The 20,123-nt window shown below is 32.2% G+C and overlaps 2 protein-coding genes across 2 annotated transcripts in view; both read left to right on the top strand.

Moving 5' to 3' along the window:
* The first annotated feature begins 5,123 nt into the window (after positions 1-5,123).
* Positions 5,124-7,072, top strand: hdm (meiosis specific with OB domains hold'em). The gene is made up of 3 exons (XM_073979806.1): positions 5,124-6,317; positions 6,412-6,565; positions 6,626-7,072. The coding sequence occupies exons 1-3, from the start codon at positions 5,390-5,392 to the stop codon at positions 7,011-7,013; spliced, it is 1,470 nt and encodes a 489-aa protein (XP_073835907.1). The 5' UTR covers positions 5,124-5,389; the 3' UTR covers positions 7,014-7,072.
* A 4,289-nt stretch (positions 7,073-11,361) lies between these two features.
* LOC141403841 (F-box only protein 32) overlaps positions 11,362-20,123 on the top strand; it is a 30,719-nt gene continuing 21,957 nt past the window's right edge. Inside the window, exons 1-2 of the mRNA XM_073986866.1 lie at positions 11,362-11,674; positions 13,855-14,216. Of these exons, the coding sequence (XP_073842967.1) occupies positions 14,113-14,216 (104 nt within the window). The 5' untranslated portion in view covers positions 11,362-11,674; positions 13,855-14,112. The remainder of the gene's footprint in view (positions 11,675-13,854; positions 14,217-20,123) is intronic.

Here is a 20,123-nt window from a genome sequence, read left to right as displayed (position 1 = left end):
GGAATAAAAGAAATCTGTATATGTAATGGGAACCCCATAAAATATTGATTTTAAATGTAATATAACTTTAAAATAAAAAAATTTAAATTTATTATTGAATTTGTTCAATTGCGTCCTCTGGATTTTTTTTTTTTTTTTGTGAGTGGTATCAGAGTAAATTATGTTCAATTAAAAATTAGATTTTTTGTGGTTAATTTTGATTACAGCAAATGCTTCCATAATTTATTTATTTTTTATTTATTTAAAAATTCTTTCATGTAAACAAAGCCATACGGCCAAAAGAGATGATTACAATATGCATAACATTGAGAAATTCACTACTCCAAAATCGGGAAAAAATAAATCCTATATTTATTACTAAAAATAATACTAAAATTTAGTGAGATAAAAAATATTTAAAAGGTTACGTTATATACAGCCCTGAGAAAGATATTTTGCTATTCTATGGGCATGGTGTCAAGGGGAAAATATTATATATCAAATTTCGTTATAAGTCAACGAACCAAGGAAGTCTTACTTACTTACTTAGCTGGCCCATTACAGAAAATTTATTCCATAGGCCGAACTAAGAAAAGATCTCCAATTCTCTCTATTTTTTGCTTCGCTTTCTGGAATACCGCGCCTTTTCATCTCATCATCCACTTGTTTGCGCCAACTATTCCTTGGCCTGCCAATTCTGCGTGCACCGCCAAGCGGTCCTTGTTTATACGCCTTTTTAGCGGGTTCATCATCGCTCATTCTTATGATATGGCCTAGCCAACGCAATCGCTGCATCTCGATACGTTTAACAATATTGATGTCGTTGTATAGCAGATACAGCTCGTGGTTCATGCGACGTCGATATTCACCGTCAACGCAGACTGGTCCGTAGATCTTTCGAAGAATTTTTCTCTCAAACACACCAAGCACTGCCATGCCTGCTTGCGCAAGTACCCAGGCTTCGGAGCCATACATCAGCAAGGGTAGTATCGGTGTTTTGTAGAGCGTTATTTTTGTTTGACGAGATGTGGCTTTATTTTTAAACTGCTTACTTAAACCAAAGTAGCATCTGTTGGCCAATACAATTCTTCTTTTTATTTCACAACTGATGTCGTTTGTTGTGTTTACGGAGGTGCCGAGGTAGACGAAGTCTTTTACTACCTCAATATTATAGGAACCAACTTCCATAGTCGGTCCGAGCTCAATGGACGCTTTGCGCGTCGACACCATCAACTTGGTCTTCTCACCGTTTACCGCCAGACCCACTTTAGCAGATTCTCCTTCGACCTTCATAAAGGTATCAGTTACTTCTTTTACTGATCGGCCTATGATGTCTATATCATCAGCATAAGCAAGTAGCATGTGACTATTGGTGTAGATTGTGCCACTTCTTTTGACGTTTGCCTCTCGTATAACCTTTTCCAGCAGGATGTTAAAGAGATCACACGAAAGGCTGTCTCCTTGTCTGAAACCTCTTTTGGTACCAAACTCTTCGGAGAGGTTCTTTCCTATTTTAACTGATGACCTCGTGTCAGTTAAAGTCATTTTGCAAAGCCGTATGAGCTTTGCGGGGATACCAAATCCAGACATGGCTTGGAATACCTTTGAACGCAGCGGGCTGTCGAAGGCTGCTTTATAATCGACAAAAAGATGGTAGGTGTCGATCTGCATCTCTTGGGTCTTCTCCAGGATTTGCCGCAGGGTAAATATCTGGTCAATTATGGACTTGCCAGGTCTAAAGCCGCATTGGTATGGTCCAATTATTTCGTTGACCATGGGCTTTACTCGTTCGCACAATATCCCTGACACTATCTTGTAGGCGATAGTGAGAAGACTAATGCCCCTATAGTTGGAGCATAAATCTCCTTTCTTATGGACGAGACACAGGTTCCAATCGTCGGGTACGCGTTCTTCCTGCCAGATGGAACTAACTAGCTGATGAATACACCTTGTCAGCGTGTCGCCTCCGGTTTTGAACAGCTCGGCTGGTAAGCCATCGGCCCCTGCTGCCTTATTATTCTTCAGCTTGCTGTCCTTAACTCATCTTGGCTGGGCGGTTTACATTCAATACCATCTTCTGGGATTGGATCTGTGGTATCTTCGTCGTCTTCGCTGCTATTGGATACCAACAGATTTGAAAAATGTTCTTTCCATATCCTGAGTACACTATCTGTATCAGTTACCAAATTACCTTGCTGGTCTCTACAGGAGGATGTTCCTGTACCAAAGCCATCAGTTTGATGCTTGACTCTTTGGTAGAATTTTCGGACTTCATTCTGGCTCCTGTACATCTCGATTTTTTCACACTCCCGCTTTTCCATCTCTCTCTTTTTCCTGCGGAAAAGACGATTCTCCTCTCTCCTTTTCTCCCTGTATCTCTCTCGTGCGCTACGCGTTGCTACGGATTGTAAAGTAGCCCTATATGCCGCAATTTTCTCTTCGGTGGCAGCACGACACTCCTGATCATACCATGGATTCCTTGGTAGAGGTCTCTGGTATCCAAGAATGGGTTTTGCGGCTGTTTGCATAGAGTGGGCAATGATTTGCCATTTGCCGGGATGGAGTGCTTTGATTAAGCAATTGGGCTAGTTGAGTGGAATATGCTGTGGCTATCTGTGGTGTTTGCAGCCTATCGATGTCCAACTTCCGCGTTGTGTCTGTTCGTACTTTCTTTGCTACGTTTAAGCGGGTGCGTACCTTTGCTGCAACAAGGTAGTGATCCGAATCAATGTTTGCGCCTCGGAACGATCGTACATCCAACACGCTCGATGAATGTCTTCCATCTATCACAACATGATCAAATTGATTTCTTGTTTTCTGATCTGGAGACAGCCAGGTGTCCTTATGAATATCGAGATGATTAAATCTGGTACTGCTAACTACCATCTTTTTTGCAGCTGCAAAGTCTATAAGCCTGCGTACATAAGCTGCTCTGCCTGATTGCCTTTCTTTCCTGCTTCATTTTTGACATAATAAAAATAAAAGAATAAAGAAGGCCGAGGAAATTTCGAACTGGGTTACCCTTTTCTTTTTTATTCTTTTATCAGAAGTAAGCAAAGCAGCTTATGTACGCAGGCCTTAACAGCCTCATACCATTGTCAGATGTTTCACTGTGGAACCTGAATTTCCCGACTGTTGGGCCAAACATATTCACCTTTCCAATTTTGGCATTAAAATCGCTTAGAATGATTTTAATGTCATGGGCAGGGCAACGGTCATATGTTTCTTCTAAGCGCTCGTAAAATATATCTTTGGTCTGTTCGTCCTTTTCTTCAGTGGGAGCATGAGCGCAAATAAAGCTGATGTTCATGGTAGAACAAATACAAGGTAAAGTTAATACTACAACAAATACAACTCGATCAACAACCACAAAGGAATTTGTTTTTGTTTGTAACGTTACTGTCAGTTGTATTTGTAAACAAAACAAGGAAATGTCTATAAATTATTGGAATTTAAAAAACTAATAATTTTTCACATTTGATTGAATATTTTGAAAAATATGAATGAAAACTCGTTAGATTTTCAATTTGAATGTTTCCATATCATTCCACTAAATGCATAACTTCTCGCAGAAAGTAGAATTCTTGCAAAAATGTTTGGGGTCGCTGGTAATTCATTGAAAAAAGAGAAACTGCTTCAATCGTTTACTTTTGAAAACAAAAAAGCACATGTTTATTAGGGTTTTATTATTTTCAAGTTTAACAAAACACCACACATATTAACAAATATTGTACCGCCTCTATAAGCGGTGTTTTAGTGTGCGGCATGTCGTTCGGACCTGTAGGAGGTTACATGTCAATGATATGAAGCCGTCTTTATGGGAAATACTTTTTTTCTGATGAATAAATTTGTTCTTCAAAAATATATATCCCTAATATACATCGAACATAGAAATAAATATGTACATAAAATGTCGTATGGAATTTGACACTAACACTACAACCCAGTTCAGTCAGCTGGGTATTGCTGCTACCTTTTCTTGTTCTACCATGGCTGATGTTGAAGAATTTAGCTTTTATTCGAATTGCAGCAAGTCTTTCATTCACTGGGGTGAAGCTGGATACCAGATGTTTTAGTCTCCGACTAACTACGAATCCGCAACCAAACTCATGCTTTACGTCATGGCAGCTATAATACAGTGCGTCACCTTTAGGTGTTGTTGTGACTTCTTTCCCAATTCATCGTATTTCCTGTATGGCAGTAATATCGGCCTTGTACTTTTCAAGTACGTCTTCCAATGCGAAGACTGCACCTTCTCTATAAAGGGGTTCGTCAACTTCAGAGGGGTTTGTTTTTTTTTCTTTCGTTTTTTCATAGTAGTCTGTTTTTTCTAGGGGAGGGTTACTAACCCGACGCCCAAACCCAAGTTTTTAACGTTCTTATGGGTGAACTCGCTGCACATTTTAGCTCACTACTTTAACGGGTGTTAAAGGCAGTTCCCCAGGTGACACCACGGGGAGGTCAGTGTCCACTTGGGATGAAAGAGGGACCAAGATAAATCCTGGGCTTTGCCATGTTAAAACCGGTCAAGACCGTTGCTTGGCATCTTCCATGCCCTACGTCACCCAACCCCTACGGCATGGCATACAGCTTGGCTAAAAATTTAAGTTAAAAAATTAACTATGCATTTAACGGGTGGTTGTGTACATTTTCCATAAAATCCAACCAATAGCTGACGTGTATAGAAAATCTTTGACAATTGCCACACGCTTTCATTAAGGGTTTAACATAAATTTCTTCACATTTGATGGCCACAGCTGGGGCTCAATTCTGTTTCTATCATGGCAGAACTACCAGGTAGTGGTATCACACCAGCTGATCGAATATGAAAAGTCAAATCCCTTTATAAAAAAAATGTTTTTGTTGTAATTTCCCCAACAACATAAGGAAAGTTTTGACATAACATATTCAAAATTTTACGATGCCACTACCTGGGTAATTGTGCCATGGTTTCTATGAAAATGTGAAATGAAAACTTTTATAAAAGAATAAATGTCAAATGAAAAAAACATATAAAGGAAATATTTTTCATTTCAAATTTTCGTAGAACAAGAATCCAGCGGCTGATCTGGTATATTTATGTTCATTACATGATTCCCCCTTTGATCTGGTTTTTACTTTTACCATAATGTTGACTTTTAAAGGCTGGTTACGATGAATGTGTTCCATAAAATCCAACAATAAAAAACTGAATATTTCCCATAAAATCCATCCAATAACAAATGCTGAATGTAATAACGGCCTTATGTATAACAACTTTGACGATTGCCACACGCCTCCATTTTGCTGCACTGGTAAGGGATCTCCAGATCGTTTGTTGACAACAAGTGAATGCCTCTCTTCATAACGGTTTCCGTTATTTCCTCTACTTTAAAATTATCAAAGCTGAAATGAACATTCTTCGGAAAAAATGGACAAAATAATGAATTCCAAGGATAAAACCACACCTCTGGCCACCAAAAAGCTCTATCAGCTACATCCAGAAATGGAGAACATACTAATCGTGGCCATGGTGTTGGGAAAAACTGAACCAAACATCTTTCTATCGCGAAACGATACCCAACACAAGGGAGTTATGTGTTTCACGTTGCGCGACTCGCCTCAGCACATTGTAAACTGTAAATATTGGGGCTCCCGTGAAAAAGTGGAGGAACTTAATGAACAAATACAACTGGGCGACATTGTGGATGTGGTGTGTCCCAAAATCTCCATGTTAACTCAAAATGCCATGGACTCGAAGCAGGCACAATATCAACCAGTTAGTTCCTTACCCCTCACATTGGTGGTGAATGAGGGCCAGGGGCTAATAGAGAAACATAGCTATCATGATTTGGAAAAATATACCGAAATCAGATTGCTTTCACATCAATCCCATAAGCCGTTATATTCCGTTATGAATTTGGCCGATGTTCGTGCATCATTTAGTGATTCAAAGGCGCAGGCATTTCATACAGATTTCCTTGTGGTTGTGGGTTTGGTATGTAAGCCAAGGGACATACATGCTAGCAAGGATGGTCGAGCACGTCGCTGCTTGGAAATTGTGGTGTTCGATCAGAGTTTAACAAGTGGCATGACATTTACAATTTGGCATTCAGATTGGATAAATAGAGCTGAGGCAGCGTGGCAACCAATGAAAACTGTATTGCACTTGATTGATGTTAAGGTTTCGTTTTCGAGTTTCTATAAAGGCTGTATTCTAAATTTCACCTCGAAAAGTATTATCTATGAAAATCCGGTGGGTACAGAGACCCAACATTTGAAGACTTTTGCCTCAACTCTACCCAAAACACCATTTGATATTGTGGCCCAGACAAGTAATGCGGAATCGATGCCGAAAGGTATGTGCACTATAAAAGTTGAAAGTTATTTAGTCCCCTAGTCTAGAAATTTAGATATATGTAAGTGTATTTTAATTGTTTCTTCTATTTCCAGCCGAGGACATACAAACCGTCATGACCATACGACAAATTTATACCCGTGCTGAAGGTCATCTGCGGGACACAAGTGAGCAGTTTACAGCCAAGCTGTATGCCATGGTGACACACTTTGATATCGATTGGCCAGAACATGTTTTAAGCAAAAAATGGTAAGTAAATGAAATAGTTATTTTCAACAATTAGTTAGAATCCATCTCTTCTTTCCACAGCAAAGCCTGTAACCGCTATATAGCTGTACGAAAGGATATTTGCGACAATGAACAATGCCAACTTTCATTTTCTTTTGGCTATTCTGGTGAAAAATATGATTATTTTTTCAATATCAATGTACAGCTGAGTGATCATACTGGTACCTTGGTCGAGGGTCGTTTGACGGATGCCATTGCTATGAGAATTTTGTCATTTAATTGTGAACAATATCTGAAACTTAATCAAGAGGAGTTGCAGAAGTTAAAATGGCGTTTCTTGCTACAACATGTTGAGGCTAAATTATTAATTAAGAAATCAAATATGTTAAGACGTAAAATGTTGGCTGTAATTGTGGATATGAAACCAATTGAATTGGAACAATTAAGTGAGAATATTGCTGTCTTTTGAAGATGAAGTGTTTTTGAGTATTAAAATATAATTTTGAATTAAATAGTTTTTAAAATATTTTTTAATGCTTTTTGTTTCAGAAAGAAAGCCGTTTGAGTGGGAGGTTTTATTGAAAAGTCCAACGGCTTTTTCTCGCTTTAATTAGAATCGTAGGAAAAGGAAAAATGTTCCCTTAAAAAGGTGCAGTCTTGGATTGCTGTTTTACATGATATACATTACTTCTACGGATATACTTTGTTCGGTGACTTGTAATGAAATTTGACGTAGAATATTTGTCCCATTGACACCACCTCTCGAAAATGAAGCATTGTGGGTAATATTGACAATAACCTAAACTAACCTTAAATTATTTATATACCGAATTTGAAACTGATGTTTTTAGATATTTCTTTTATTCCTATAGATTTCATGTCTTCAGTGACTTATAGTGAAATTTGATGTAGATATATTTTCTCTTTGGCGCCATGCCCACAAAAGAATTAATTAATGTAGAATTTGGTGCCATCTAGAATTAACCTTAAAAAAATTCTTTTCGATTTATAAAACTAATTTGACATTGATATTTTACAGGTTTCTATAACAGATAGAGGTTTCTTCTGTTCCGCGACTTATATTAGAATTAAATGTAGAACATTTTTTCACTTGACGTCTTTCCCGTCTAATAAGGAATTATTTGAGTAAATGTCGCAAAATTCAAAATTAACCTCAAAAATAATTTTACTTCATTAAAACAATTTTACTTCAATATTTTAGTGGGTTCTATAGTAGCTAAAAATTTATTCTATTCTTTGACCTATAGTAAAATTTCATGTACAAACTTTTTTCTATTGACACCATTCCGTTTAAGTAATGTAGTGTGTGATGAAACTGAAGAATTCAAAAGTAACCTTAAAAAGTGCGAAAGATATTTTCTGCAATGATATTTTTAAGTTTTCTGCTATAGCTACAGACTTCTTTTGTTCGGTGACTTATATCGTCCAAGGGTAAGAAATTGAACAAATTCAAAATTAAACTTAAAAATTTTCCTTTATAAGTATATTAAATTTAAAATCAATATTTTAAGGGGCTTCCCTTTCAAATACAGATTTCTGTTGTTCCGTGGCCTATAGTGAAATTCGATTTAGAAAATATATCCCATTAACTTCTTGGCCCTAAAGTAAGAAATTAGGGAGGAAGATGGTGTAAACCTAAATTAACCTCAAAATTTTCTATTAACTAAATTTAAATATTTTTTTTTGTGTTTCTATTACAGCTACAGCTTACTTTTGTTCAGAGACTTATATTGAAATTTTATACAGAATATTTTCTTCGTTGACGCTAAGCCTCTCAAATGAAGATTTGTGCAAGAATATGACAAATTTTGAAACTAACCTAAAAAATATATATTTTTTTTGAAGATCCCTTTTACATATACGGGTTTCTTTTATCCCGTGACCTATAGTAATATTCAACGTAGAATAAGTTTTCCATTAACATCTTGTTCCTAAAATAAGAAATTATTAGAGAATTTGGCATAAATCTAAATTAACCTCAAAAATGTTTTCATTTAGTAAATCCAATTTGAATACTGATATTTTTGTTGTTTCTGTTATAGCTACATCTTTCTTTTCTTCAGAGAGTTATATTGAAATTTGATATAGATTATTTTCTACATTGACACTAACCCTTTAAAATGAAAAATTATAGGAGAAATTTACAAATTTTGAAATTAACCTAAAGAAATCTTACATTTATGTAATAGATTTTTGTATCGAGATTTGTTGAAGTTCCCATTGTATATACAGGTTTCCTTCATTCCGAGACCTATAGTAAAATTCAATGCAGAACAACTTTTCCATTGACACCATGTCCCTAAAATAAGGAATTATTGAAGAATTTGGCATACATCTAAATTCAAAAATGTTTTCATTTAGTAAATCCAATTTGAATACTGATATTTTTGTTGTTTCTATTATAGCTACAACTATCTTTTCTTCAGAGAGTTATATTGAAATTTGATATAGATTATTTTCAACATTGACACTAACCCTCTAAAATGAAAATTTATAGGAGAAATTTACAAATTTTGAAATTAACCTAAAAAAAATCATATATTTATGTAATAGTTTTTTTGTATCGAGATTTGTTGAAGTTCCCATTGTATATAGAGGTTTCCTTAACTCCGAGACCTATAGTAAAATTCAATGCAGAACAACTTTTCCATTGACATCAGGTCCTTAAAATAAGGAATTATGGGAGAATTTCATATAAAACTAAATTAACCTCAAAAAAACTTTGTAATTTTATAACCCCAATTCGAACATAGTTATTTTTGTTGTTTCTATTATAGCTTTCGATTCCTTTTGATCAGAGGCTTATAGTAAAATTCGATGTAGAACATTTTCTCCCTTGACACTAGCCCTCTAAAATGAAGAATTGTGTGAGAAATTGGCATATTTTGAAAATAACCTTAAAAAACTTACATTAATATTATATGCGCTTTGTATCGATATTTTTGAAGCACCAATTATATATGCAGACTTTGTTTGTTCCGAGACCTATAGTGAAATCTGACGTAGAATAATTTTTCCATTGACACCATGGCTCTGTAATAAGAAGTTCTGGGTGAAATTACCATAGAGCTAAATTAACCTCAACAAATAATTTAATTTAATAACCCCAATTTGAACTTAGGTATTATTGTTGTTTCTATTATAGCTTCCGACTCCTTTTGATCAGAGACTTATAGTAAAATTTCATGTAGAACATTTTCTTCCTTGACACTAGCCCTCTAAAATGAAGAATTGTGTGAGAAATTGGCATATTTTGAAAATAATCTTAAAAATCTTACATTAATATTATATCCGTTTTATATCGATATTTTTTGAAGCTCCCATTATATATGTAGACATTGTTTGTTTCGAGACCTATAGTGAAATTCGACGTAGAATAATTTTTCCATTGACACCATGGCTCTGTAATAAAAAGTTATGGGTGAAATTACCATAAAGCTAAATTAACCTCAAAAAAATAATTTAATTTGATAACCCCAATTTGAACTTAGGTATTTTTGTGGTTTTTATTATAGCTTCCGATTTCCTTTGTTCAAAGACTTGTAGTGAAATTTTGTGTAGAATTTTTTCTCTATTGTCACCAAAACTATAAAATGAAGAATTGTGTTAGAAATTGATAAATTTTCAAATTAACCTAAAAAAGTCGCCATTATAAAATAATCTTTTTGTATCGGTATTTTTACGAAGTTTCCATTACATGTCGAAATTTCTTTTTTTGGTGACCTGTAGTGAAATCCCATGTGGAAAAAATTTTCCGTAGACATCTTGCCCCTAAAATAACTAGTTATGGGAGATGGAACAAGTGTCGTTTAGGGATACCTCTCGGATCGGTCCGAAATTTTTATCATAGGTAGCCCTTGGGACCCTGATTTCAACGATAAATAATTTTCCGGGGGAAATCCATACTTCCCGAGATATGGGTCTTGACATTTCGGAAATTTCGTACTTTCACACCTTTAGGTTGTTTAGGGGCACCTCTCGGATCGGGCTGAAATTTTTACAGTAGATAGCCCTTGGCATCCTGAATACAACGATATATAATTTTCCGGGGGGGAAGTCCATACTTCCCGAGATATGGGTCTTGACTTTTTTACTTTTATCACCATTATTTTTAAAACCTATGCAGTATGGGACTCGTTTTAAAGCTCAAGACTTTCTCCTATGGACAGGGTCAAAAGTGGGCTACGCGATCAAAACGCGTGCATAAATGACTCTCCATAAGCTTTAAAACGATGCCCATATTGCCCACGTTACAATTGCAAAATGTCAAGACCCATATCTCGGGAAGTATGGACTTCCCCCCCCCGGAAAATTATATATCGTTGTATTCAGGATGCCAAGGGCTATCTACTGTAAAAATTTCAGCCCGATCCGAGAGGTGCCCCTAAACAACCTAAAGGTGTGAAAACACAAATTTCCGAAATGTCAAGACCCTTATCTCGGGAAGTATGGACTTCCCCCTGGAAAATTATATATCATTGGAATCAGGGTCCCAAGGGCTACCTATGGTAAAAATTTCGGACCGATCCGAGAGGTGCCCCTAAACGACACTTGTTCCGATGTCTAAATTAACCTCAAAAAATAATTTAATTTTATAACCTCAAAACAGACACTTCCAATATGACAATATTAGGAGTTCCTGTTTATTAGAATGTTGCAAAGTATTTCAATTTATTACAATATGTTACATTTTAACGAATAAAGGCGAACTATTTGTGCCACTTTTCTCTCCAATTCGTACCATTTGGATGCGCTCTTTTTGCTTTCCCATCACCATCATCGTCATTTGTAGTGTTTTGGTATCCAGCGCACAACGAGAGCCGTTTTTCATTCAGTTCATTAAGTGGGCTCGAACCGTGAGGAACGTTAAATATTAACATAACGGACACCAAACAGCCACTTGGAGTTTGAATTATTTTTTTCTCTCATTGGACTCTCTGTTACAAACAACAACAAAGAGTGGTGAAGAAGTTTATATACAAAAAAAAAAGAAAGAAAAAAATATTAAAAGCAAAGTGTTCAAGAAAAAAATTAGTTAATAAAAATATTTAGTTTTTTTCGTTAAAACAAAGACAACGTAATAAATTACAATAAACACAAAGTGATTTGGTAATGCACAAGAACACAAACCTCATTTCCTCCACTTTTTTCCAGAGAAGCTGTAACTCTAATTTACGCATTAAAAACAGCTTTCTTTGTTTGGGCCCCAAGGCATGAATTTGTTAGAAAATCAATGAGCTGCTGCCCTACACCCCCATACCTTTACGGCGACGAGAATAGATGAAAAGAGGGGCCAAATTGTTATTAAATAGTTTTTCTTTTAGACTTTTGTGTAGTTTTCATTTTTCATTCCAATACCCTTTGCTATTTTTAAGTTGCCATTCTTACCCACCCCCCCCCCCCCCCCCCCCCCCCTTTAGAATTGACAAAAAAACAGCATTAATTTGTGTGTCGTGGACATACAAACATATTGATGCAATTAAAATCAAAAGCAACAACAACTATTATTGTATACAATTTGTTGTTATTATTCTTTATAATAACAACAACAACCATAACAAAAAACAATAAATCAAATTTTCATTTGTGTTACAATAGGCCCCCCAAACACAGTCAATTCTGTCTCTCCCCATCTCGTTTGTTGTTATTCGTTTAGTATGAGAGCAAATGATGTCCACCATAATTACAATGTCGTGTAAACATTGCTTTGTAACCGTTGTATTCCTTTCTGTCAATCGTGTTTTGCAAAGGAAACCAAGTTTTTCATTTAATTTGTTTGGCACCTCATTGCATTTGGGAGACTAAGAACGTTTTCACACGATGAGGTTTGCCTGCTCAAAAATGCGTTGTCCGTTTTGGTTCTCATTCGTAAATTGTGTCAGTGTTGAAACAAAATGTGGAAGTAAGTGAACGAAAACGTACATAAAGTACCATACATTCAACACTAGCATGTAAGATATTATCTACCTGTTTCATCATATTTTTTACAAATCAAGGTGTTCTTCAAAACATGACTTCTATGTACCTGTAATAACAAAGATATTTCCCTATTTCATAAAAATCTTTCTTGAAAAATTTACGCTGGTAACGCAGGTATCATCTTACCTTCAGGTGGTAAGAATTATTACATTATTTTTAACATGGCATGTGCGCATGAGGCAACAATTTTAACAACGCATACATTTTATCCAATTTTATGGGATTCACAAGAATTACTTTTTTAATTTTCAAATACAATACACACATAAACCTTTTTGGTACATTTATGTAAAACCGTACTTCTTTTTGTTCAAAAAGTACGCTTGTATACAATGACTTCAAAAACGCAACACTAGATGTGAAAATTACGAATGAGAGTCAAAACGGAAACCACGTTTTTGAGCAGGCAAACCTTATCGTGTGAAAACGTTCTAACATTGAAAGAGAGTGTCATTTTGGAGCAAGAGCATACGGGGAAAAAAACCAAAACAAACCTAATTTGCAACAGTCTGCCTCGGACTCAGAGAGAAAACCAAAACAAGAAAAAAAACTCCGTAAATTGCAAAAATCAGCTGTCTATCCCCCAATATAGGCTTATGTGTGTGTTTGTATGGGGGGCCATTTGTAAACAAAAACAAATTGAAGAACAGTGTTGCCAATGTGAAATAAGACAAAATGATGGCGATAGGCGTTTTTTTAAGTAAAATAAAAATGTTTTAATAGATAAAGGGAATTTAATTATTATTTAATAACAGTTTTTCATAGAAATTGAAGTAACAAAAGAAAATTTAAGGCAAGGGCTGAAAAGTCGCGGGCATAACAGTGAAAAATGCCATAAAAAGAAGTTTTAAATGGGGGACATTCAACATACAAGGAAAAATGATGTAAAGTTAATGCGAACTAGACAAAAATAAATTAGAGAAAAATAGAATTATTATTTAATACAGTTTTTTATTACAGAAATTCAATTGGCAAAATGAAATTTGTGGCAAGGACTGAATAATCATGGCTTAATAGAAAAAAGAAAAACAAAATAATTGTTTGAAGAAGGAAAATAGATTTTACTATCGATAACATTTTTCATATAAAATGTAGTTTTAGACGTTCTTACAATGAGTACCGATGATAGATCGGGTGGAATCTCAATAGGGTGGACCTGGACTAAAACGAAATAATTCACTAAAAAATTTTCAATCACAGCCCCGAGAAGTCATTTAGTATTGGTTTAACAAAATACAAATACCCGTATACAAACTCACCCATTTCATATTTTTATTGTCTCTCTCTCTCTCTCTTATATAACCAAATAGCCACAATCTGCAACTGGAGTGCTCAACCGTCCTAGAGTTATATTTAAAAAAAAAATATATATAATAAAAAATTAAAATAATTTTGCAATCAAATCGATCAAGAAAACGAAACGCAAACTTATTGTTTGAAAAATACAAGACATTTTAAAAGCAAAACAAAAGTGAAAACGTTATAAAATTTGTTTTGAAAGGCGATTAACAAAAAAGTTTTTAATAAAAAACCACAACAAGAAAAGAAAGCAGCCCCGCAGCAACACCATGCCTTTTATTTCAAAAGATTGGCGTTCACCCGGTGAAGCATGGGTCAAGACTGATGAAGGCTGGGAAAGGTTAAAGGTGCTTGAATGCGGTAAACGTAAAAGGTAAGTAAGAAGATTTATTTTAATGGGATTTAAAGATAGTTTTAAGTAAATTATTTACTTTGTAGTTATAATCTATCACTATCGTTAATATTTTCCGTAGAAAATGTTACTATCGACAACATTTTTCATAGAAAATGTTGTTTTAGGTGCCCTAAAAATATTTTTAAAAATCCACGAGTAGTTTTAGGTGCCCTAAAAATATTTTTAAAAATCCACGAGTAGTTTTAGGTGCCCTAAAAATATTTTTAAAAATCCACGAGTAGTTTTAGGTGCCCTAGAAATATTTTTAAAAATCCACGAGTTGTTTTAGGTGCCACAAAAATTATTTTTAAAATTCCACGAGCAGTTATTAGTGCCCCAAAAATATTTTTAAAAATCCACGTGTTGTTTTAGCAGGTCTATAAATATTTTTAAAAATCCACAAGTAGTTTTAGATGCCATAAAAATATTTTTAAAAATCCACGAGAAAATATTTTTAAAAATACACGTGAAAATGTTTTTAAAAATCCACGATTAGTATTAGGTGACCTAAAAATATTTTTAAAAATCCATGAGAAAAAATTTTTAAAAATCCACGAGTAGTTTTAGGTGCCACAAAAAAATATTTCAAAAAATCCACGAGCAGTTTTTAGTGCACCAAAAATATTTTTAAAAATCCACGAGTAGTTTTAGATGGCCTAAACATATTTTTAAAAATCCACGAGTACTTATAGATGGCCTAAAGATGTTTTTAAAAATTTTAAATCCACGAGTAGTTCTAGTTGCCCTTTAAAATATATTTTTTTTTTAGTTTCTATCGATCGCATTTTCCATAGAAAATGTTACTATCGTTTATAAATTCAATGAAAAATATTTTATCGGTCAAAAGTGCTGTTATCGAAAATATTTTCTTTAAAATTTTACCTGTTAGGACGAAAATCTTTCTATTTTCATTTAAAAATATTGTTAATAGTGATTCACAACATTTCCAGCCATTTATTTATTTCCCCCATTGCAAGTAATTACTTTTGGTTACGACTTTCGCTCTCACATATTTCCCAAATGTCATGCCGCCGCCGTTGTGTTTGTGTATTTTCCGGGTTTTGAATCATCATGCATAAGGTGCAAAGACAGGCAAGGCAGGCACTTCCATTTGCTAACTCTGATGAATTGAATTCAATCAAAATTGCAACAACTGCGGTGGATTTAGCAAGTGCAGTAGTGGCTTTTAATTTACACAAAATAAATGTTTTGTGGCATTTTCATGTAAACCCGGTTTCTAGCGCTGAGACTATGTACGAATGTGAGCCAATAGTTCAGTGGGTTTCGTGTTGTTTTTGGTTGAATGTTGATGATGATTATGACAACTCGGCAATCATAATTTTTAATTTTTTTGAATGTAATATTTGTTTTCCATTTTTATGGGTGGAAAATATTACATAATATTTACAGTGGGTGGTTTTTGGTGGGGGAGGGGGAGAAAATTTCAAATGATTTGGTGGGGTTATCGGAATTTTTATGGGAAATATTTTGCGTGGAAAATATTGTTGGAGTTAATATTTTCCATAGAAAATGTTGTTATCGATAATATTTTTCATACAAAATATTGTTATCGATAATATTTTTCATAGAAATTATTGTTATCAATAATATTTTTCATAGAAAATATTGTTATCGATAATATTTTTCATAGAAGAAATTTTTATCGATAACACTTTTCAAAGAAATTACTGTTATGGATAAAATTTTTCAGCGAAAATTTGTTATCTATCATATTTTTCATAGAAAATATTGTTATCGATAATATTTTTCAAAGAAAATAATGTTATCCATAATATTTTTCGTTGCAAGTTATGTTATCGATAATATTTTTCGTAGCATGTAATGTTATCGATAATTTCTGTCGTAGAAATGCTATTATCGATAATATTTTTCATAGAAAATACTGTTACCGATAATATTGTTTATATGCAAGACTGTTATCGATAATATTTTTTATAGAAAATATTGTTATCGATACAATTTTTGATAGAAAATATTGTTGTCAATAATATTTTTCATAAACAGTGTTGTTATCGTAAATATTTTTCGTTGAAAATGCTATCATCGGTAATATTTTTCATAGAAGATATTTTTAAAAAAAATACTTTTATCGGTAATACGTTTCAAAGAGAATGCTGTTATCGAAAGTATTTTTCATAGATTATATTGTTATCGATAATATTTTTCGTACAAAATGCTGTTATCGGTAATATTTTTCGTAGAAAATGCTGTCATTGATAACATTTTTCATAGAAAATAATGTTATTTATAATATTTTTCATAGAAAATATTGCTATCGATATTATTTTTTCTTAGCATGTTTTCGATAATATTTTTCAAAGAAAATACTGTTCTCGATAATATTGTTCATATGCAAGACTGTTATCGATAATATTTTTTATAGAAAATATTGTTATCGATAAAATTTTTACAGAAAATGTTGTTATCGGTAATATTTTTGATAAAATATATTGTTATAAATAATATTTTTCATAAACAATCATCGGTAATATTTTTCATAGAAGATATTTTTAAAGAAAATTCTGTTATCGTTAATATATTTCAAAGAGAGTGCTGTTATCGATAGTATTTTTCATAGATAATATTGTTTTCGATAATATTTTTCGTAGAAAATGCTATCATCGATAACATTTTTCATAGAAAATATTGTTATCGATAAAATTTTCATAGAAAATGTTGTTGTCGATAATATTTTTCATAGAAAATATTGTTATCGATAATATTTTTCAATGAAAGTAGTGTTATCGATAATATTTTTCGTAGCAAGTGGTGTTGTCGATAACTTCTGTCGTGGATATGCTATTATCGATAATATTTTTCATAGAAAATATTGTTATCGACAATACTTTTAGTCGAAAATACTATTATCGATAATATTGTACATAGGCATGACTGTTATCGTAAATATTTTTTGTTGCAAATGCTATCATCGGTAATATTTTTCATAGAAGATATTGTTATCGACAATATTTGTCGTAAAAAATTCTGTTATCGGTAATATTTTTCGTAGAATATGCTATCATCGATAGTATTTTGCACAGATAATATTGGTATCGATTATATTTTGCATAGAAAATATTGTTATCGATAATATTTTTTCGTAAGAAAATGCTGTTATCGGTAATATTTTTCGTAGAAAATGCTATCATCCTATAACATTTTTCAGAAAATATTGTTATCGATAATATTTTTCATAGAAAATGTTGTTATCGAAAATATTTTTCGTAGCAAGTCGGGTTATCGATAATTTCTGTTGTGGAAATCTATTATCGATAATATTTTCATAGAAAATATTGTTATCGACAATACTTTTAATCGAATTCTTATCGATAATATTGTTCATAGGCAAGACTGTTATCGATAATATTTTTTATAGAAAATATTGTTATTATCGATACTATTTTTATGGAAGATGGTGTAATCGACAATATTTTTGATAGAAAATATTGTTATCGATAATATTTTTCATAAACGATGTTGTTATCGTAAATATTTTTTGTTGCAAATGCTATCATCGGTAATATTTTTCATAGAAGATTTTGTTATCGATAATATTTTTCGTAAAAAATGCTGTTATCGGTTCGTAGAAAATGCTATCATCGATTATATTTTTTGTACAAAATAATGTTATCGATACTATTTTTCATAGAAAATATTGTTATCGATAATATTTTTCATAAAAAATATTTTTATCGATAACATTTTTCAAAAAAATACTTCTATCGATAACATCTTTCGAAGAAAATACTGCTATCGATAACATTTTGCATAGAAAATATTGTTATCGATAATATTTTTCAAAGAAAGTAGTGTTATCGATAATATTTTTCGTAGCAAGTAATGTTATCGATAATTTCTGTAGTGGAAATGCTATTATCGGTAATATTTTTCATAGAAAATATTGTTATCGACAAAATCTATAGTCGAAAATACTGTTATCGATAATATTGTTCATAGGCAAGACTGTTATTGATAATATTTTTTATAGCAAATGCTGTTATCGATAATATTTTATAGAAAATATCGTTATTGATAATATTTTGTTATAAACAATGTTGTTATCGTAAATATTTTTTCTTGAAAATGCTATCATCGGTAATATTTTCAATAGAAGGTGTTGTTAGCAATAATATTTTTTAAAGAAAATACTTTTATCGGTAATATATTTCAACGAGAGTGCTGTTATCGATAGTATTTTTCAAGATAATATTGTTATCGATAACATTTTTTGTAAAAAATGCTGTTATCGGTGATAAAATTTTTTGTTAGAAAATATTGTTATCGATAATATTTTTAACCAAAATATTGTTATCGATCATATTTTTATTAAAAAATATTTTTATCGATAATAATTTCCATAGAAAATGTTGTTGTCGTTAATGTTTTTCATTGAAAATTTTGTTATCGGTAAAATTTTTCGTAGAAAATGCTATCATCGATAATATTTTTTGTAGCAAGTAATGTTATCGATCATTTCTGTCGTGGAAATGCTATTATCGATAATATTTTTATCGACAAAATCTATAATCGAAAATACTTTTATCGGTAATATTGTTCATAGGCAAGACTGTTATTGATAATATTTTTTATAGAAAACGCTGTTATCGATAATATTTTATAGAAAATATTGTTATTGATAATATTTTTTATAAACAATGTTGTTATCGTAAATATTTTTCCTTGAAAATTCTATCATCGGCAATATTTTCAATAGAAGGTATTGTTAGCGATAATATTTTTAAAGAAAACACTTTTATCGGTAATTTACTTCAAAGAGAGTGCTGTTATCGATAGTTTTTTTCATAGATAATATTGTTATCGATAATATTTTCCGTAAAAAAGCTGTTATCGGTAATATTTTTTTTAGAAAATATTGTTATCGATAATATTTTTCATAGAAAATGTTGTTATCGATAATATTTTTCATAGAAAATATTGTTATCGATAATATTGTTCAAATAAAGTAGTGTTATCGATAATATTTTTCGTAGCAAGTAATGTTACCGATCATTTCTGTCGTGGAAATGCTATTATCGATAATATTTTTCATAGAAAATATTGTTATTGACAAAATCTATAATCGAAAATACTTTTATCGATAATATTGTTCATAGGCAAGACTGTTATTGATAATATTTTTTATAGAAAATGCTGTTATCGATAATATTTTATAGAAAATATTGTTATTGATAATATTTTTTATAAACAATGTTGTTATCGTAAATATTTTTCCTTGAAAATTCTATCATCGGCAATATTTTCAATAGAAGGTATTGTTAGCGATAATAAATATTGTTATCGATAATATTTGTCGCAAAAAATGCTGTTATCGGTAATATTTTTCGTAGAAAAAATATCATCGATTATATTTTACATACAAAATATTGTTATCGATACTATTTTTCATAGAAAATATTGTTATCGATAACATTTTTCAAAGAAAATACTGCTATCGATAACATTTTTCAAAGAAAATACTGTTACCGATAACATTTTTGATAAAAAATATTGTTATCGATAATATTTTTTTAAAGAAAGTAGTGTTATCGATAATATTTTTCGTAGCAAGTAATGTTATCCATCATTTCTGTCGTGGAAATGCTATTATCGATAATATTTTTCATAGAAAATATTGTTATCGACAAAATCTATAATCGAAAATACTGTTATCGATAATATTGTTCATAGGCATGTTGTTATCGTAAATATTTTTCCTTGAAAATGCTATCATCGGCAATATTTTCAATAGAAGGTATTGTTAGCGATAATATTTTTCAAAGAAAATACTTTTATTGGTAATATATTTCAAAGCGAGTGCTGTTATCGATAGTATTTTTCATAGATAAAATTGTTATCGATAATATT

The sequence above is a fragment of the Musca autumnalis genome, unplaced genomic scaffold, assembly GCF_047663935.1.
Source record: "Musca autumnalis isolate F117 unplaced genomic scaffold, ASM4766393v1 scaffold_4, whole genome shotgun sequence".
In the NCBI taxonomy this organism is placed as follows: Eukaryota; Metazoa; Arthropoda; class Insecta; order Diptera; family Muscidae; genus Musca; species Musca autumnalis.
This window is presented reverse-complemented; position numbering and strand designations above follow the sequence as displayed.